The 22,180-nt window shown below is 43.6% G+C and overlaps 1 protein-coding gene across 1 annotated transcript in view; it reads left to right on the top strand.

Moving 5' to 3' along the window:
- The first annotated feature begins 5,358 nt into the window (after positions 1-5,358).
- Positions 5,359-22,180, top strand: part of ERP44 (endoplasmic reticulum protein 44) — an 866,037-nt gene continuing 849,215 nt past the window's right edge. The window contains exon 1 of the mRNA XM_044088913.1: positions 5,359-5,474. Coding sequence (XP_043944848.1) covers positions 5,359-5,474 — 116 coding nt within the window. The remainder of the gene's footprint in view (positions 5,475-22,180) is intronic.

Genomic DNA, 22,180 nt, shown 5'->3' with positions numbered 1-22,180 from the left:
TTGAGACTTTAACTTTGTACTGGAAAAGATCATGCTACTCCCTTTTGAGCCTGCAGCATCAGTAGAGTAAAAATTCCTCTCTTGGAAAACAGCCTTGCTTCTGGATATCACTTCAGCTAGAAGAGTGTCTGAGCTGCAAGCACGTATGGCTGTGGGACTCTTCATTATTTTTCATGCTGATAGGGTCTCCCTCAGCACTAATCCTTCTTTTATGCCTAAAGTGGTGTCCAGTGTGGCTCTCGACCAATCTATCATTTGCCAACCTTCTTCCCTAATCCTCAAAATAAAGGGGAAAGGATCCTCCACTCCTTGGATGTGCACAGACAGCTCAGATTCTACCTGGAATAGGACTAAGCCCTTCAGGAAATCTGACCAGTTATTACTCAGTTTTGCACCAGGGACAGAGGGCAAGGCCATTTCAAAACAGACAATTTCCAAATGGATAGCACACTATCAATTTCTGCTACAAGCACCATGGGAAACCAACCCCTCAGGGGGTCAGAACACATTCCACTAGGGCAACTTCTACGTGTACAGCATTCCTCAGGGGAGTCCCTAGAAGGGACATTCTGGAGGCTGCTACCTGGAGTTCTATACACACATTCACCAAGCATTACCAGCTGCCTATATTTTCCAAATCCAGGGCGGGTTTTGCAACTGCAGTCCTGCAGGGCATACTAGCCAGTCCAAACTCTTCTGGACTGCCTTCACCCTTTCTTCAGCTTTGGGAATCAATCCAAGTGTGATGACTGCAACAGTGAAACACAAAGAACTTAGTACTGTTGTGTACACTTACCATAAATGTAGATGTTCAAGTGTATTCACTGTTGCAGTCCTGGTTTCCCTCCTTCCAGCCCCCTTCTCTCTCTCCCCACTCTGTGTATATTACTCACCCCTTGGAGGGGTATTGGTATTGCTATTTACTTTTTACTGGTGGTGATTTTCTCACCATAGCTTAGCTCCCTGTTGGGGGGCTCCTGACATTTGGGACAAGAAAAACTGATGTAATGGTTTCAGCTGCCTGTTTTTATACCCCTGACAACCTGACATCAGTCCTGGAGCGATGGCAACCGACGCAGAAATACTAAGTCTCTAGTATTCAGGTCGAATGAGGGCTTACCTGCAGGCGGATAACACGTGTGTGATGACTGCAACAGTGAATACACTCTAACATCTGCATTTATGGTAAGTGTACACAACTGTACTTTCTTACAGCAGTAAAAGGCTGTCATATAGGACTTGTGGGTCTTGGATATACTACAAAAATGTCCAAAATTTCTCAGCATTCCACTGCTGGATAAAGAGTAGGAAAAGAACCTTCCTCCCTCAGGTTCTCTTTCTGTCTCAATATTTCTAGACTTCTGCACAGAACCAGATCAACAAGAGAGTTTCAGTGTCTTGGGCTAACATAGCTTCATGCACATTAAGACTTTATATTGTTGTCCAAGAAACAACTGGTGCCAGCATGCCCAATCCTTGCACTGTCCTATTCCGCATAATAACCTACTGTTTAGTCTAGGAAGGTTGGAACCAATCCTATTGCCCTAGAGTAAAGAGATCTTAACTCGGAGCAAGGGATCCCTTGTCCCTAGTCCTTTCAAACGTGAGGGCACTAAAGCTGACAGTTCATGAGCAAGCCACCAATCCTCTTCAGGCACATTCTTTTATGAGAATGTGGTACATGTCTTTGAGACCAGAAAACCTAATATGAGGAAGTCATACATGACAAAGTGGAAAATATTCTGCCTATATACCTTAATAGAGACAAGGATCCAAATTCTGACCACGTGTCTCAGACTCTCACTGGTTCTCTCCTATTAGTTCTTTGGCTGAGAATACAAATATTGGCCGCCACAGCCTGTCTGCCAGTGAAGCCACCACATTATTTTCACTTGCCATTTAAACAGTTTCTAAAAGGCGTGTTATGTTTGAGACCACCAGAAAAGGAAGTTATTACACCATGGGACCTGAAATGTCCTTTTTAAAAGTTTATATTTTCCTGCTGTGATTCATCTACCAGCACTAGCCTCAAACTTCTATTCTGGAAAACTGCATTTCTAGCAGCACTGACCTCTGGTAAAAAAAAAAACAAAAAAAAAAACCTCTAATCTCCAGACCATAGATTTATCTATATATCACAAGATGAGTCGCACTAAAGATTAACTCTTCCTTCATAGCTGAGGTGGTGACAAGATTGTCTGTGGACGAAGTAAGTTGTCTCTTTTTTGACCTTATTCTGGTGTGATGGGAAAAACAGAATCCTACAGTCTATAGATGTGCATGGGCAGCTGAGATTTTCACTTGTACAGAGCAAAGCTTTTTATAAAGTATGAGCAGTTATTCCATTATTTTATTTTGCTGAGGAAAGGGAGGGCAAAACAACAAAGTCCAATTCTTCAAAGATACACCACAAATAAAGCAGTCAGAGGGTGAAACAGCAAAAGCAGTTTTAATCCATCGTTTCAGTCCTGGTACCTCGGCAGTTCGCCTTCAGTGGAACACATTTAGGCACTTTCACATACTCTTTTTATACATACATCAATTAAACAATAAATCAATAATTGAATCAATTCATAGGTTCATCTAACATTTTGTATGTAAATATGTATTTAAAATTGTGATGAAATAGAGAATTTTCATGTTTATGTAGGTTGGATTTTAGTCATAGTGTGGATAGGGTTAAAAAATGTTAGATGAACCTATGAATTGATTCAATTATTGATTTATTGTTTAATTGATGTATGTATAAAAAGAGTATGCTTTATTTGTGGTGTATCTTTGAAGAAAGGGAGGGCAAGTCTGTTGATGATAAACGGACCATATCAAAATAGATGGCGCACTGTATCTGCTTTTGTCATACCTTTCATGAAAACACCATCCCTGGCCATGTTAGGACCCATTATACATGAATCATTGAAGGTACCACTACCTTCCTGAGAAGGATAGATGTACACTGTATACCTGAAATTACAACTTGGTATTCCCGACACAGCTTGTCAAAATACAACCTAAACTGTGCTTCCAGCACCAGACTAGGCTTTGCCTCAACCATTCTGTGGAGCCTTTTGCCTCCTATCTCTTTAGAGAGCCAGCAGCCCACTGGTCTGTAACATCTGGGAGTCTTTTCAAGACTCAATATTGCAACAGTTGGTTGTTATGATGGACATAGTACAGTTTTGTAGATGTTTAAATATATCCTCTGTTATACATGTTCCCTGCACCATTCCATCTTTTCTCTTATAGATGGATTGGGTTGGGTACTGTAATCACCATTTCCTACCATGCCTTTCTGTTCCAGAAATTAAACACCTCCCCTCCTCAGGATTTAACAGCAGACTGGAAAGGCCCCACAGGGGCTGGTCCCTCCAGTGTGGGTTATGCCCTGGTCCCTTGTTTTGAATTTCTTTTACTGTAGCAAGAAAGATACGATGATGACACTAGCTGACATATTTTTTTTAACACCTGTCTCATAACGTTTGAGTGAGAGGTTGACCACTGGGCCAAGAGGGAGAAGGCCACCCTTTGGAGTTCTGCATGTCTCAATACTGCAGCAATGAGAATACGTGAGATACCACAACTGCATTTTCTTCCTGGCACCACCCCAAAAGTGACAGTGCATTTGCACTGTGACCGAGGACATTCACTGTGATGACCCAATCATCTGTCAGCACAGACCTGATCCACTTTCTGTCGGGGCTGGACAAAAGCGAGAGAACATCTGAGTGGATAAAGAAAATGCTTGGGATTATCTTACACCATTATTTCATGGTTAAGTTACCTACGTGTATGGTATTTTTTGGTAGTGCGACACACAGCAAGCACACTGGGTTCTAGAATTGTTGTCCAAATGAAACGGTATGAATAAAAGGTAGGTCATGGTAGGAGGGCCATGTGTGCAGCAGCTGTAGTCGAACTAAAGAAATCTGCGGTATATCATGCTGGGAAATAGTTTTGTTTGACCCGTCTTTGAATCACATTAGTGCACTGCATAGCATAAAGGATTATAGTCTGTTTGCTCATTTTAACTAAACTGTTAATGTGCCCGAGACATGGATTTGTCACACTGAAAGTAAATTTCTTGAACCAATTTCAGGAGCTTATAAACCAGTATTTATGATTCGCAACCCTATCAAAAGTTTTTGTAGTACATAAAACTTTAGCTGACAGTGCACTACAAGTTACAGGAAAAAAAGGTTGGTGCAAAGTGTTGTTTGAATGCTGTAACACACTGAGTGCTTCCATATAGCAGGCAGAAGTAGTGTGCCTGTGAATTAATAGCTTTAAAGTCTGTTAGACACTTCTCATTGATGACTTTGTGTGTGGCAGCATGAAATGTGTTAGAGCTTTTAAAGCTGTGAAAATGCTTCAAGTACTGCTCTCTGGTGGCTGCTGTCAACTTTTTCGAGCAAGACTAGAGCTAAGCAGCACTGAAAGATTAACCGGCTTTAAGCACCTTTCTTATGTCAGAAGGGGGCTTAATAAAGCTGTCACCCCAATTTTGGAGTGCAAACACAGCATTCCATGAACTACGTGTATATTATTTTGCCGAAAAAGTAATGGTCAGAAAATTAAAATTTCATTTTAACTGTGGCACAATAAGGATTGGCAAGAACTGTGTTAGTCACTGCTATTTGGGACACACTTTGGAGAGAGTTATAGCACCTTGTTGCCAAAGGAACTCGATTAACATTGTGCTTTTCAGTTAGTGTCTCAGGGCTATCGTACTGAAGGTTTCTGCAGATGTGGAATGCAGGATTGCTTCACACTGCAGCATGCTGAGAGCACTTGTTCTTGGGAGCAGAGGCAGTAGTAGTTCCACCCCTTCCCACTTTTGCTAGCACTTTTCTTTTTTCTGAAAAAGCTGTATTTATAGATGCACATTCATTGTTAATCATACAGTTAAAACAGCATTTTTATACATCTTCCTAGAAAGAAAATTAGCAGATGATTGATACATTGAGTGATGCTATTAAATTTTAAGTAGGATGCTAACCATTAGCGGAACCATAACAACCTAAGACTAAGGATAAACATGTTATAACAATTCTGATGGTTGTCATGACTTGCTGTATTTTGTATTTTTAAATTATGGCAAGAGGCTACTTGTTGCAACACTTCCTAATAAATAAGAAAGTTAATTTAAAATGTCCTTGGTCATTGTCAGCACTTTTTGCTTGGTTTGTATTCTTTTCTGATTATTCCTGCTGCTGCTTATTTTCCTCCTTTCATAGTTGGATGGCGTTTATCTAAAGCTGGATTTCATTTGGTAGAATTTTTAGTGGATGACTCAGACTGTTGTGATCATCTTCATTTTTGTTTGCATTTATTGTCTACTCTAGCCCTAAACATTTGGTACTGATGCATGCCTTCTTAACTACTGAAATCTATATTTACACTAATCTATTTTACGAGAGTATTTTTTATTTCTTTTCAGGTAATGCAGATGTTGCCTTGGTAAATTTTTATGCTGACTGGTAAGTAGGTTTTGAATTTTTATTTTGTGCTTACATGCCATTTCTACAAGTAGAATAATTAATAGGTGCTCAAACATGTATCCCAGTATGTGTGTTTTGGGGGGAAGGCATGTTTATACTGGACATACAGAATCATTTTCTTTAATATATGCAAAAACTGAGTGATGCAGTGAGGCCTCAGGGTTTTACAGTTGAGGTCATGTCTAGGAGTGGTAAACTACAGCCATATATTTCTGCCTAGCATGTTGTTTGGTGGTACACCCACTGAATTAATTAATACAAAGCTGCTCTATCTGGAAATTGGCGTGAAAGAACCTTCAAGTACAAAAAGTTGATGTCATTTGAAATGCCGGCATATTTTAGATGTTCATCGTGCATACAGCTGCAGTCATAACAGATGGGTTTTCCTGCCATCAGGCAGGTCCTCGGTCGGCCGAATTCCAAAGTCTAGGTCCGGCGTCGGTTGTCGTCGCTTCTTCCCTGACGTCAGTGCGACAGGGGTATAAAAGAATCAGCCGATGCCATTTTCTTCAGTCTTTCTTGCCGCGCGGTGCCCGAAGCAGAAGCAGTTCGCAAGTGCCGGTCGGCCAGCTCCTGAGATTACGAATATCTGCAACCAAAGTCTTCTTGAAAGCTAAGTACCCCGTTGGGGAAACTTTTCTTGCCTCAGACCGATGTCAGACAAAGTTAATAATTGTATTTCATGTGGGAAGCAAATACCGCATAAGGATTTTCATTCCCTCTGCATTCCTTGCTTAGGCCCAGACCACGATGTCTCGGCCTGTCGTTTTTGTGCTACATTCAACAAACGCACCATTAAGCGTCGGGCGGAGTTCGCCCAGCACTTTTTTGGCAAAAAATTTAACTACATAATGTCGTCGGATACTCCGACTCCAGTTTTGACTAAAAAACGCAAAGATAAGGACTGACACACGAGGTCCGCGGCCTTTACCGACACCACGCCAAAGCCGACTACAGGTGGTCCGGTTCTCAGCGAGGTGCCTACGCAGCCCCTGACTACCGACGACACTTCATTGGCGGTGTCTTCTGTACCTGAGGTCGCAGGCTCTTCGGCCCACACCCCGACTACAACCGAAGCCACTCTTGGCGGTGAAACTCAGAGTTTAGACAGGTCTGCCTCCTCTCCCACAGGGCCCTTCTCAAGGCCCCATGCCTAAAAAGCAGATGCTCAAAATGGCTGAGGACTTAATTACTCTTATCAGGGGTTCTCAACCCCCCCTGGAAAAAAGGGGCAGAGTGGAGGAAGAATCCCCCTCCTCGGACCAGGCCTCCATTATTTCAGAACATTCTGATGACCAGGAACATTCATACTCCCCTTTTGAAGATTCTGATGCAGAGGAGTCCATTCCTTCTGTCTCACCCCATGAGGATTACTCTTTTGGGGAAACCTTGCATACCTTGAGGGAACACTTCCATTGGGAAGGCCAAGAGTACTCAGACTCCAAGAAAAGGCTTAGGGATTTTCTCTTGCTCCCTCAGCTCAGGCCTCTGGCTATACCTCCTGTCTTAGATATCCTTGATGATGTGTATTCGGAGTCCTGCCTCAACCCAGATTATTTGCCTCCAGTTCCAGTCAAGCCTGACAGGTATTACCGGGTTCCTGACTCACACCAATTCCTATACAAAAGCCATGCGGCTGACCCAGAAACTATCTTACAGGGCCCCAAGGGAATTAAGGCCTCCACTGCTAAAAATCCATTACCTTCAGAGAGGGATTCCAGAGCTTTAGAAAGGTGGGGGAAAAAGGTATACACCTCGGCCACCTTATCCATGAGGGCATTAAACTGCCAGTTCCAAGTGCCAACAGTTTCTGTTATCACAGTTGAGAAGCAAAATGTCACAACCCGAACAACCAGATTTGAAGGAGTTGTAGGATTTGATACATAGTACAGAGCAAGTAGGTAAACATACCTTGCAATGTGGTTTTGATGCTTTAGAAGCCTCATGTAGAGCTGCTGTTACAGGATCAGTCATACGTAGACATGCTTGGCTTAAAGAGCAAACCTTACCAGATCATGTCAAAGCTAAATTACTGGATGCACCTCTGCAAAAAGATGTATTGTTTGGTGTTAAAGCTGAGGAGGTATTAAAGAAAATGGAGGAAAAGGCAAAATCAATGCAAACAGTGAAAGATTTCCTACAGGTACAACCTCCACATTTCAGTAGAAATTGGCTTTCAAAAAATTGGTCCTTTCCAGCCACTGACAGACCCCAAAGAGGTAGATAGAGGCACCCGAGGGGTAGAGGGCAATCTCAAGGATCGTTTAGAGGCAGACAATGGCAAGCACCTACCCAAAGAGGTAGTGAGGATAGTTCACAGCCATTCAGAAAGCAGAACCAATGACTTTCCCCTTTGCATGCCAAGCAAGGCTCAAATGGCAGCACCTTTAGGCGGGAAACTGGCACTATTTTCAAAAAATTGGCATATTGTCACAAAAGACAAATGGATCCTGGACTTGTAGACAGAGGCTACAGATTCCACTTTCACACCCTTCCAAAAATGAGAGGCATGCCAAACCTGCCACACAATCAAAGGGCAGAGACACAAAAACAAATTTCAGATCTCATGGACATGAAAGCTATTCAAGAGGTACATGCACAAGAACAGGGTCAAGGTTTTTATTCCAGACTATTCCTGGTACCAAGGAAGGGCAAAGATTGGAGACCTATTTTGGACCTATCCATCCTAATCACTTTTTTACTCATGCCAAAATTCAAGATGCTCACATTACAGCAGCTTCTTCCCATGCTGGGCAAGGAGTCTTGGCTGGTAACACTGGACCTCAAGGAGGCATACCTGCATGTCCCAATCAGACAAGATTGCAGAAGATCCCTCAGATTTCTTGCAGGTTCAACACATTATCAATTCTCTGCATTGCCCTTTGGCTTATCTACTGCACCCAGAGTGTTCACGAAATGCCTGGCATCAGTAATTGCCTACTGCAGACTACAAGGGATACAAATATACCCATATCTGGACGACTGCCTGATCCAAGCGGACAGCAAGCACATACTTCTGAAACATCTGGCTTTTGTAATAAGGTTGTTGAATTCCCGGGATACACAGTCAACAAAAAGAAATCAAGGCTACTACCATCTCAAACAATAATTTTCCTGGGTGCCAACTTGGATACAAACACCCAGATGGCCTACCTCACGCCAGAAAAACAAGGGCAACTAACTCAATACTTCAGAAAAATGGCAACTTTCACCAGGCTGACTGCAAGGAAAACCCTGCAGGCTCTGGGATTCATGGCATCTTGCATCCTAGTAATCCCATGTGCAAAGCTGCATATGAGGAAACTTCAATGGTACCTGAAAAACCAATGGTCTCAGCACAGCCACAGCTTGGAAACAATAATACCACTAATTCCATGTCTTCAAAAGGAATTTCTGTGGTGGGCTCAAGCATGCCAAAGAAACACAGGTCTCCCATTCTGCAAGCCTCAAGCAAGCCAAATCATCACAACAGACGCCTTGGATTACGCCTGGGGGGCGCACATGACAAATTGGTGCATTCAGGGCAGATGGTCCCAAAAGGAAAAGCACCTACACATCAATCAAAAAGAAATGCTAGCAGTAATAAATGCTATTATAGCTTTCAAAGACCTGCTGCATCCAGGCCAGCTATTGATAAGGACAGACAACACCACAGTAATGTGGTACATAAACAAACAGGGAGGAACCCATTCATACCCCCTATGCAGGCTAGCCATGTCTCTTTGGAACATGGCTCTAGAATTGCAAATCGAGCTTCAAGCACAGTTCCTGCCAGGCAAGGAAAACACTCTGGCAGACAACCTAAGCAGAAATATGACAGATCCACACGAATGGAAGTTGCATCCTCAAGTTTTTTCAAAGATAATTCAAGCATGGGGAAGGCCAGACATAGATCTCTTTGCCTCCCACAGAAATCACCAATTGGCAAAATTCTGCTCAAGGACCTTTCATCCACAGGCCTGGAAAGTGGACGCACTCTCTTTCAGTTGGACAACAATGACAGTTTATGCCTTTCCACCTCTTCCTCTGCTGCCCAGAGTTCTATTAAAAACCAGAGCAGACAGACAACAGATGATTCTCATTGCTCCAGACTGGCCAAGGCAACACTGGTACCCACTCCTGAGGAGCCTGACACATTCCCACCATAGATCCTGCCTCTAATGCCTCTTCTACTGACTCAGCATAACTTCAAAACTCTTCACAGTCAGCTGAAAACACTCAATCTAGCCGCATGGAAGATTCCTTAAAATCACAACAGACCCTACTCTCCAAGGAGGTACAGGATGTCATTTTGGAGGCCAGAAGACCTTCTACTAGAAAAGCCTACTCCGCCAAATGGAAACGGTTTTGTGCTTGGAATGAGAAAAAGGGCCAGAACCCTGGAATACTGAATTTACCTCAAATATTACAGTACCTAGCTGAGATGCTAAGCAGTGGACTTTCATTCTCTTCCATCAAAATCCATGCCTCAGCCATTTCTGCAGAATACAACACTGATCCTCCTTTATTCTCTCACCCCCTCTTAAGACAGTTCCTCAGAGGGGCTAAGAATATTAAACCCCCAAGGAAACAACCAGTGCCTGCTTGGGATCTCAATTTCATTCTAGAGAAACTGACTTTGCCTCCTTTCAAGCCAGCTGCCTCATCAGAACTACAATATTTGTCCTGGAAAACAGCCTTCCTGCTGGCTATCACCTCAGCTCGCAGGGTTTCTGAACTACAAGCCCTCATGGCTGTGCAACCTTTCATCATTTTCCATCAGGACAGAGTTTCCTTACGAACCAACCCTTCCTTTATGCCAAAGGTAGTATCCACGGTAGCCTTGAATCAGGCTATCCACTTACCTACCTTTTACCCCAATCCTCAAAACAAAGGGGAGAGGCTCTACATTCTTTGGACATTCACAGGCAACTACGTTATTATTTGGACAGAACAAAGCCTTTCAGAAAATCAGAGCAACTCTTTGTGCCCTATGCTACAGGGGCTCAAGTGAAGCCTATTTCCAAACAGACAATCTCAAAGTGGATAACCCACTGCATACACTTTTGTTACTCTCTTCATGGTAAAACTGTACCTGCAGGCATAAGGTCTCACTCCACTAGGGCCACAGCTACCTCTGCAGCTTTCCTCAGGGGGGTTCCTACCAAAGATATTTTGGAAGCTGCCACTTGGAGTTCTGTGCATACTTTCTCCAAGCACTATCACCTGCCTTTATACTCCAAATCTAGAGCAGGTTTTGCCACTGCAGTTTTGCAGGGCATCCTGGCTCCTCCTAGTTCCACCTAGTGCCTACCACCCTTATTTTAGCTTTGGGATTCTACCCATCTGTTATGACTGCAGCTGTATGCACGATGAACATAGTACAGTTTTGTACCTACCATAAATGTAGATGTTCAAGTGCTAATACAGCTGCAGTCCAAGTTTCCCTCCCTCCTCCCCTCTGGAACAGGCCTAATGGCTAACACCTCCTCATACAACCTGATTGGGGTATTCTTTTATGGTGTATTTGCTTGCAACTACTGTTTTTTGATTATACTGCATTGCATTATTGCATAAATGTATGTATTACCTTCCTTCTGGGGGCACCTGACATCTGGGGCAAGAAAAACTGAAGAAAATGGCGTCGGCTGGTTCTTTTATACCCCTGTCGCACTGACGTCAGGGAAGAAGCGACTACAACTGACGCCGGACCTAGACTTTGGAATTCGGCCGACCGAGGACCTGCCTGACGGCAGAAAAACCCATCTGTTATGACTGCAGCTGTATTAGCACTCGAACATCTACATTTATGGTAGGTACAAAACTGTACTTTCTTTGCCACTCAGGTTATCATGTAATGCGTAGGCTTCTGGAGTAGACACTGTATTGCACATGTTCCTGATTGGTGCTGAAATAGGTCATTGCATTTGCTTCTTTATCAACAACAAAAGTTTGGTCGTTAAAGTTCAATCAGTACCCGTGGCCCTGCAACTTCTCAAATTGCACAACAGTCTGCCTCCATGGTATTGGCTCCCAGACATGTCTTTCTTATTTTCAGACCTCTCCCATCCAAAGGTGCCAATGAAAGCACAGTGTTAGTAGAAGCACTTGGACTTTTCTATACAGTTAGCCATTCCTAATGGCAATAAGTATGCAGACTCCCAAGCTATCCTTCCTAAGAGGTGAATGACCTACTGATCATTGTGAATGGCCCAGTGCCTAGTAAGGCTGACCACATCTTCTTTCTTGCTGTATTATGAAGTTTCTGGTTGGGGACTCCCAAAACAGATCAGTCCCCAGTTGTCCTCAGAAAACCTTCAGTGCCTAGAGACCAGTGGTCCATGTAGGAGACAGAGTCCAGAGTGGCCAACCATTCATTGAAGCACAATTTTATGTTTACTTTTCCCCTGAGAATCCTAAACTACATTGCATACATAGACTTTGTGGGATCTTTCCAGTATAATCCATAAGTTGCTTGCATTGTGGTCTGATGGGCATCCGAAGAAGAAGCTACTATCCCAATGAGCTCTCGCCAACATTTTGAACCTTATGATGACTGGGATGTAATTACTGTGGAGTCCAGCTTTGTGGTTCACTGGCACACATGGTTCGGGATTACTGATCTTACTGAGGGCACTAAGATAACCTTTCCGAACTTTCTCTTTCTGGTCCCATTTATCTTTGGCCCCAAAGTTAGGTTGTACCTGGAAAGTACAGAAAAGGAAGGAAAACCCTCACCACTATGGGCATCATATTTCAGCTACCTCAGCACTCTTTCTAGGGTACGAAGGAATCGCTGCAAGATTTGGATTTAACATGGAACACAGCAGCAAAAAACAGCAGCTTTTTGTCGGTCTTTGGGTAGCTGATATCCACCATGTATAGCCAGCAGCAACAAAACTGAGTTCTTGCTTGACTGTTACTCTGTGGAGACAAACTTGATCTGTTTGTCCCTACACTTGCCAACATGGAAATGCCTCAGTAAGGACAGACGAGTACAGATAGCAAATTCAGAAGTAACAAAATGCCTTTCATACTTGCCTAAATATCCCTTCTTGCAAAATCAGTTTGCAAGAAGGGAGGTCCTTTTTTCCTCTAAAAGAGAGCCATCCAAGATGTCTGACCAGACTAGAAATGGTCAGGAATTTACTCCATAGTCTTTTTTTGTAATAAAAGGAACAGAAAACCTCAGGCATGTTCTAGACTTAAGTGGTTTAAGTACGTGTATTCTCAAAGAAACGTTTCAGGTGGCTGTGTTGCAGAGAGTCCTTATCTAAATAAGATTAGATGTGCCTTTTTGATCACCAGGATGCCTGTGTCCATCTTAGAATTTTCAAGGAATCCAGAACATTTCATCACTTCTACTTGTGAGTGACTGATAGTTCCATCCTGTTTTATTTGGTCTCTTCTCAGCAACTAATGTGTTCACCAGATTCTTGTCTTTTGCTGTAAGTGAACCAAAATATTCCCATACTTAGATGACTACCTTAGCTGCACCTTCAGTTTAGGTTTCTTTGTGAATCTCTCTTTTTTGATTCTTTGTAGGAATCTTAGTAAACCTTGCAAAATCCTTGTGTCCCACCTGGTTACTGTCATTGGATATAGCTTAGATTCATTAGTTGCCAGAGCATTTTTTCCACTTGACAGGATAATTTCCTTTCAAGACAAAGGTTCTATAGTTCTGGATTTTCATGGAACCTCTGCTCATCTTATTTTCTAAATAGTATATTTCCTGCTAGCTCAGTATCAGTTGGGCTTCATGCCAGACAGTATGTGTAGGTGTTGAAGTGTGCTGTATATGTCCATTAGTCTCAGGTAACGGATCCCATGTCATTTCTTGTTTGGATTTCCAAAGTCTGCAAATTGTAATTTCCCTGGTAGATGTAGTTACTCAGCTTAACAGAGGGCATCCCATTTCTCTTGTCCATTCCTATGGCTTCATTTATCACATACATGTCAGTCTTGGGGTGGGAGGATATTTTGGTGAAGAAGACTGTTCAAGGTACTGGAATATCCTCTGCGGCAGAATTCACCTATCAGCATACTGGAGTTGAGGGAAGCCCTCCTTGATCCTCAGCTCGTCCAGGAGGAATGCTTAAGTGGTTTGATGCAAAAGTTAGCTGAGAGGGTGGAGGGGATGATGTTCTTCATTCCACATTGCTGCAGTCCTAACTATTGGGTAGTCCGCTGTCCAGTCGGCCCGAATACCAAAGTATATGGCTGACGTCGGTCAGGGCGCATTAGACTGACGTCAGTACGTCAGGGTACTAATGCGCATGACCGACGTCATATCCTCAGTCTTTTTTGCCGCATGGTCCGATGCAGAAGCAATTTTGCGAGTGCAGGTTGGCGTTCTGAAAGTTTCTGAAGTCAGAGTTTCAGACCGAATCAAAGTTGGCTAAGTACCCGTTGGGAATATTTTGGTTTTTTCTTGCCTCAGAATTTAACCGGATGTCAGAAAAAGTGAATAACTGTATTTCTTGTGGGAAACAGATACCTCATAGGGATTACCATACTTTGTGTATACCTTGTTTAGGGCCTGAGCACGACGTTGTTGGATGCCGCTCTTGTGCTAGATTTAACAAACGCACTATTAAGAGAAGGTTAGACTGTGCCAGGTTAGTTTTTGGGAAGCGTTGTAATTATAAAATGCCGTCGGATGCTCCGACGCCTGCTTCGGGCAAAAAACGCAAGGATAAAGCAGCAAAGCCTAGAGTGGAAGAACCGACAGTCCCTGACGCCGGTTCTTTAGAAGGCTCAGTGGAGCCGGAGGTTCTGCCAGGTGTTTCTTTGGAGTCTCAGGGAGAGACTTTATTGTTACAGGATGTATCCTCTCAGGAAGTAGGCCAGGCTGAGGGGGCTTCTCAGGTGGCTGTTCTTCCCTCTCTTCCTAAGGTGGTTAGGGCCTCCCCCTCTGTTTCCAAGGCTTCTTTGAGAGGCAGGCCTAGTGTAGCTTCAGTGGGGGTTTCTCCTAGTGCTTCAGGGTCTTTGCCTAAGAAACATATGCTTAAAATGGCAGAGGATTTGATTTCTATGATTAGAGGTTCTATGCCCCCTCCTGATAAGAGGCCTAGGGTGGAACCTGAGTTTGAGAGTTTTGAGCACTGTTCGGAGGCTTCTGAGTCTTCGGTTGAAGACTTGCAGGAGTATCCTCCTTATTCTGATTCTGATGTGGATGATTCTACTCCTTCAGCTTCTCCTCCTGAGGATTTTTCATTTTCAGAGACTCTGCATTCCATGAGGGAGCATTTTAAATGGGAAGGTCAAGATTTTTCTGATTCCAGGAAGAGGCTTAGGGAATTCTTGTTTTTACCCCAGCATAGGCCTTTAGCTATACCTCCTGTTCTGAATGTGGTGGAAGATGTTTTGCAGAGGCTTCCCTGAATCCTGATTCTTTGCCTCCTGCCCCAGTTAAACCGGATAGGTACTATAGGGTGCCTGAGGCTCATAAGTATCTCTTTAAGAGTCCTAGGGCAGACCCGGAAACTGTCTCTCAGGGGCCTAAAGGGGTGAAGGCCTCTGTTGTTAAAAATCCTGTTCCTCCTGATAAAGAGGCAAGGGCTTTGGATAGATGGGGAAAGAAAGTGTATACTTCTTCCACTTTAGCCATGAGGGCATTGAATTGTCAGTTTCACATGTTAAAATATCAGAATTACCTCCTTTCACAATTGAAATCTAAGGTGGATGCTCTGGCAGAAGGTATTGAGTGTAAAGAGTTGCAGGATTTAGTTCATGTGTCTGAACAGGTGGGTAAACATTCCTTGCAGTGTGGTTTTGATGCTGTGCAGGCCTCCTCGAGGGTGGCTGCCACTGGTTCTGTTCTTCGTAGGCATGCCTGGTTGAGAGATCAGAATTTAGCTGAGCATGTTAAAACAAGGATTTTGGATGCTCCTTTGCAGTCTGATGTGTTGTTTGGTTCGCCTGTGGAAGCAGTTTTAAAGAAGATGGAGGACAAGGCTAAGTCTATACAAACTGTTAAGGATTTTTTGCAGGTGCAGCCTCCGAAGTTTAGTAGAAATTGGCCTACTAAGGGATGGACTTATCCTGCTTATGATTCCCAGTCTAGGGGTAGGTCTAGACGTGGTAGGGGCAGAGCTCAAGGTTCTTTTAGGCCTAGGACAGGGAGTTCCCCTGCTCAGACTTCTGGTGAGGGCAGGGGTCAGTCCTTTCATAAGCAGACCCAATGACCTGCCTTTTCAGCTGCCAGTACATTCTCGCCTGGCAGCACCTTTGGGAGGAAGGCTGTCTCTTTTCAAAGAAAATTGGGATTTAATTACCCAAGACAGATGGGTTCTGGATATCATTCACCACGGTTACAGGTTTTATTTCCATACCTTGCCTCCTTTCAAAGGCATGCCAGACATTCCTCCTCTACAAAGAAAAGAGGCTCACAAGCAAATTTCTCTGTTGCTCCAAATAGGGGCCATTCAGCCAGTTCCTGTGCTAGAAAGGGGCCTAGGATTTTATTCTCGCCTGTTCCTAGTACCGAAAAAGGGGAACACGTGGAGACCAATTTTGGATTTATCTATCCTCAACACTTATCTGGACATTCCCAAGTTCAAAATGTTGACGTTACAACAACTTTTACCTCTGCTGGGCAAAGATCACTGGATGGTAACTTTAGATCTAAAGGAAGCTTACCTTCATGTGCCAATAAGACTAAGTTGCAGGAAGTATCTGCTTTCGAGCTGGAAATTCTCATTATCAGTTCTCTGCATTGCCCTTTGGCTTATCTACTGCGCCCAGAGTATTCACAAAGGTTCTGGCTCCAGTGATAGCTTACTTCAGGCTAAAAGGAATTCAAATCTATCCTTACTTGGACGACTGCCTGATTCTGGCTCAAGAAAAGGAAGACCTTCTACAGCATTTGGAATATGTCATAGCAGTGCTAAGATGCCTAGGGTATTCTGTGAACGAAATAAAGTCCAGTCTAGTACCCTCTCAAGACATGTGCTTTCTGGGTGTGAGACTGAATACAGCAGCCCAGATGGCCTTTTTAACCCCGGACAAACAAAAGAATCTTTCCACTTACTTCCATCACCTATCTCTTCAGTCCGGGCTGACTGCAAGGACAGTCCTTCAAGCCTTAGGGTTCATGGCATCTTGTATTCTGGTGCTTCCCAATGCCAAACTGCATATGAGGAAGCTACAATGGTATCTCAAAAATCTGTGGACATAGCACTGCCAGGATTTGGACACTGTCATTCAAATAATACCTTGCATTCAAAAGGAATTTTTGTGGTGGGCTCAGGAATGTCACCTAAACAAGGGACTCTCTGTGACCCGGCCAGAGGCAAGTCAGATTCTAACGACAGATGCCTCCGATATTGCTTGGGGAGCTCATCTAAATGGAAAGTGGATACAAGACAAGTGGCCTGCCAGACTACAGCATCTACATATCAACATGAAAGAGATGTTAGCAGTCCAGTTTGCATTAGTGGCTTTCAAGGAGTTACTTCTTCCAGGGCAGGTGTTGATTCTAACAGACAACACAACTGTCATGTGGTACATCAACAAACAAGGGGAACACATTCTTACCCATTGTGCAGACAAGCAATGATTTTATGGGAGACTGCGCTCAGTTTGCAACTAACTCTTCAGGCAAGGTTTCTGCCGGAGCACAGAACTCCTTAGCAGATGTGTTAAGCAGACAAATCATGGATCCCCACGAGTGGAAACTGGATCTTCATGTATTTCAAACATTGACAGTGTCATGGGGAACTCCAGACATAGATCTGTTCGCTTCTCCACTAAACCACCAGCTGCCAAAGTTTTGCACGAAGGGATTTCATCACACAGCTTGGAAAGTGGATGCTCTTTCTTTCAGTTGGAAAAATCTTCATGTGTATGCTTTTCCACCTCTGCCTCTTCTTCCAAAGGTGCTTCTAAAGGTCAGACAAGACAAGCCAAGGATGATTTTAATAGCTCCAGATTGGCCTCGGCAGCACTGGTACCCATTACTGAGGAGTCTGGTAAGGAAGCCTCCATGGCCTTTACCCTTGATTCCACACCTGTTGTCTCAGAGGGACGGTCGCCTGCTCAATGTCAAGCTTCACTCTCTTCATCTAGCAGCCTGGCATATTCTGTTTTGAAGGACAGCAGGTCTCAGCTTCCTCAACAAGTTTTAAATGTGATTATGGAAGCCAGAAGACCTAGTACAAGGAAAGTGTACGCAGAAAAATGGAAGAGATTTTTGTTTTGGACTGCAGCAAAAAATTTGGAGATTACTGAGCCTAATTTGAGTGTGGCTCTTCAATATCTTACTGAGTTATTGGACAAAGGTTTGTCTTTCTCTTCTATTAAGATTCATGCTGCAGCAATTTCAGCTCATTATGATTGTGACCCACCATTGTTTTCACATCCTTTGTTCAAGCAATTTCTTAGGGGGGCAAAGAATATAAGACCCCCACGTAGAGCTCCTACTCCTGCTTGGGACCTCAATTTTGTGTTGGAGAAACTTACTCTACAACCTTTTGAGCCTCGGCTACTGCTGAACTGAAATACTTGTCATGGAAGACTGCTTTTTGTTGGCCATTACTTCTGCTAGAAGGGTTTCTGAGTTGGACGCCCTTATGGCGGTTGAGCCTTTTTTGATTTTTCATAAGGATAGGGTATCATTACGTACTAATCCTTCCTTTATGCCTAAGGTGGTTTCTAGTGTGGCTTTAAACCAAACTATTCATTTGCCTACTTTTTATGCAGATCCCCAAAATAAAGGGAAAAAGATTTTGCACACTTTAGATGTACACAGGCAATTGCGTTATTATTTAAGCAGGACTAAGGATTTCAGGCAGTCTCAGCAGTTGTTTGTTTCTTTTGCTTTGAGTTCGCAGGGCAAGCCTGTATCAAAACAAACTATTTCTAGGTGGATTGGGTTTTGCATTTCATTTTGTTATTCCCATCATGGCAAGGAAATTCCAGCTGGGATTAGGCCTCATTCCACTAGGGCTACTGCCACTTCAACAGCATTTCTAAGGGGGGTGGCAACTAAGGATATTTTGGAGGCAGCTACGTGGAGTTCAGTGCATACTTTCTCTAAGCATTACCACCTTCCTCTCTACTCTAAGTCTAGGGCTGGTTTTGCCACAGCTATTTTGCAAGGCATGTTATCAGCTCCTGCTTCCTTATGATTTGCCAGCCTCCCTTACCTCTGCTTTGGGATTCTACCCAATAGTTAGGACTGCAGCAATGTGGAATGAAGAACATAGTACAGTTTTGTACCTACCATAAATGTAGATGTTCGAGGATCCACATTGCTGCAGTCCAATTTACCCTCCCTCCTGCCCCTCTGTGTTTAGGGGTGGTTCTGTAGGTGAGATTTTATTCTGGTACCTTTGTATATATTGTATATATTTTTGGTGCAGGTATGTTTGGTGTTTTTGGTTTTAGCCTTATCTTTTCAGGGTCTTCTGACATCTGGGGCAAGAAAAGACTGAGGATATGACGTCGGTCATGCGCATTAGTACCCTGACGTACTGACGTCAGTCTAATGCGCCCTGACCGACGTCAGCCATATACTTTGGTATTCGGGCCGACTGGACAGCGGACTACCCAATAGTTAGGACTGCAGCAATGTGGATCCTCGAACATCTACATTTATGGTAGGTACAAAACTGTACTTTTCTACTCTTTGTCAAGAAGCCATGAGAATCAGCTATGTCTGCTGCTCCCTCCCCTCTCTGGTAACTTAACAGCATTTAGAATAACTAAACTAACAACTCACTAAAAGACAAGCTTTGCTGCTGCCTACATACACATCATGAGGGTACCTCAGTGGCTCAATTTGTTCTGAAGAATAGTCCTTGCGCTGACCTTTGTGTTTAATCAGATAATACTAAATGCATTAGCTTCTTTTCCTTCAGCCTCAAAAGCATTGGGGGAATGTCTCAGAAATATCCTCCCAAACTCCTTTATGGTTTGTATTCCCCCCATATCCTTTGATGCAGCTGTGAAATAAAGGTTTGTCCAAATCATTTATGCATATTTTATTGTCTTCGTCAAATGTAACTTCCATCATCAACTTCCTTACCTTCTGTCTAAGCCTTTCCAATTGCACTCATCCAAGGTGCTTCTGACACATCCATCAGGCAAACCTCACCTGAGAATTACCTCCACTTAAATTAGTCAGCATTAACTTATAGAGTAGTCCACATCATCTTTTCTTAAAATCCTAGTATATGGAAGCTTTATGGAGACAAGTGGGCTTATTCTTCTGTCTGGACCACTGCCAAAGGAGTGGACCCCTTGTCTGCATCCGTTGTGTCAGCTCATTAGTGTATTGAGATTGATTCCTTAATTGGTTATTCTTGAACGAAAATATACTTGGCTACAGTATTGTTTTTTTTCATGAGGGTTTTAACTTTTCTTTGTTTAACTTGTTCATTTTTCCAAAGCCCTCTTTAAAGATGTGTTCTTTCTGAGACCATGCCTAAAGGGCCCACAGAGGCCATGGGATTTGTACTTTGTGTTGAGCAGTCTGACTTTGCGACCTTGTGAACCTGTCATTTCTGCTGACTTAAACTGTTTCTCAAGAAAGGTATTTTAAAAAAAGTGGACATTTCTGTATGGAAAATGTTCAAACTGCAGGCCTTGTCAGTAAAAGAACTCTACCTGATATTTTGTAAAGATACAACCCCACCCCCCACTAACCCTTCGTTCATGCCAAAGCAGTATATTTATCTCCCTGTCCTTTTTTTTCTTCAGCACTCCACTTTGGTGAGTTTATCTTCTTCACTGCATGGATTAAAGATTTTTCTTGAGGTTTAAGCCTATTCTTAAAAATGCACTACTGCCCCCTTAAAACTGACTATCCGCTGCCACCAGCTCCTCTTCATTCCTAATTTGCAAAGTCTGCCGCACCACCTTGGGCTCAAACTGACCCATGTCCTAGGAAGATCAATGCTGGTGCAGTGTCATACTGCTTCAGGATAGTGTGTCCTAACTCCTGCAACCCTTGGCCAGCCTTGCACACTCCAGAGTCGCTGCCTTCAAGAAGTGCATGCTCGCTTCCATGCATGCTCAATCTCCTGACTAAGCAGCACACAGCTTTTGCAACATAGAGCCTGCCAGGCTCATTATGTTGCTTATTGCAGTGTGCCTATATTGCCTCCTTCCCCATGTAATGGCCAAACAAATGTCTGTTGCTCACTTTCATAACCCCCTATGGCCCCTCCAGTGCTTGTGCTGCTGATTGAACAGTTGTGTGGAGCACAGTAAGGGTTTCATCCTCCTTTACAATGGAGCTGTAGAAAAAGCACAACTTTTTGTTTTTCTTCCAAAAAAGTTGGAAAGTTTTAAGAGTTATTGAAGTTGGATGAATTTTTGATTGTATCCAGTCTGGCTGTATGAAGTACAGTAAGCCTCTTCCTTATCTTAAAAATGTTTATTGTACCAGAGCAGAGTTGTCAGCTGCATATTGGATGATATTTGAGCAGCAACTGCTTGTTCTGTCAGCACCTTTGTGGGGCACTTCAAGCTGGGTGAAATAAGTCCAGATCTTCCCTTGTGGTCTTTTTATAAATGTGTTTCCATAGGACTGTTCTCAATGGAAGATTTACCTGGGACAGTGTCCTGTTCCTACTGAAGGTAGATATTTTTTTTTGCCAAAACACAAATATTTATCAACTACTTTATGTATTAATAGGACTGGTACAGCAGGCCCATTCTTGATAAAATATTGTCCCTCTTTCCCCTCCTCTGGTGTTACAGGCCTAAATCATTGGGACTTTTTGCAGTGTACATGAGCATTGGAAGAAGGTAGGTTGCATGATGGGATAAAGGTAGCGACTTTGGCAGCCTGTTAGTTTTTTAACTGCCGATCTGAAGTAGGATATTCATTTGTCTGCAACCTGTGGGTTATGGATCCGATATCGGATCCGAACCGGCATAGTTTCCAGCTATGGATCCAAGCTCTCAGCTCCTCCCCTCACCCATAATGCCCTGCTCTACCCTCATGACCTCAGATCTTGTTTGCCGCGCTGGTAACTGGATGTGGTTTCTATAGCTCTCAGCTAAGTGGATTTTCTTGTACTAAAATAGAATATTTTTGCTTTCTTTAAACTTTTTTGTGTGAAAGTTGTAGGTTTCCTATTTTTATTGACTGTTTTTAGTTTAATTTTATTTACAGTAGTATATTTTATTCCCTCCCCTCGCTGGTACGTAGAGTGTGTGTGAGGCCTGTGTGCTTTTTAGTTATTGTTTTAAGTTACTTCTGTAACTTTTGGTTAATTTTTGACTATGGCTGACCAGCCTAAGTCAATTTTCTCTAAATGCTCCGAGTGTGGCCATAAGCTCTCACCGGCTGATGGCCACACTCGGTGTGTTAAGTGTCTTGGGGTTGAGCACCTCACATCTGGCTGTTCCATTTGTGCAGGGTTCAACCCCAGGGCACTGAGGGAGCGGAGGTCCAAGCTGGTCTTGGCGGGTCTTTTACCGCCGGACTCGGCTCCGACCCCCGCTCCTTCGGGACTCCTGCGGCTGCAGCTGTTCCCTGGTAGCACCCTCCTGCTCCTGGGACTCAAACTCCCGCTTCAGGACAGGAGAGGGATGCATCTAAAAGGACCGGAGGGAGAAGCACCTGGCGGCGGCCGAGACCTCTGTTTCGCCCCGCCAAGCTGGCTTCTCCCGGCTTTGTTGGCGGTCTCCTCCTTCTCGGCTCCGGTCACCTTGCTTCTCACCGGGTCCTGAGGAGGAGGAGACCCGATCTC

Source organism: Protopterus annectens, chromosome 12.part0, assembly GCF_019279795.1.
Source record: "Protopterus annectens isolate FY-2018-M chromosome 12.part0, PAN1.0, whole genome shotgun sequence".
Lineage (NCBI taxonomy): Eukaryota > Metazoa > Chordata > Ceratodontiformes > Protopteridae > Protopterus > Protopterus annectens.
Note: the sequence above shows the minus strand (reverse complement) of the source record. Positions and strands in the feature narration are given on the sequence as shown.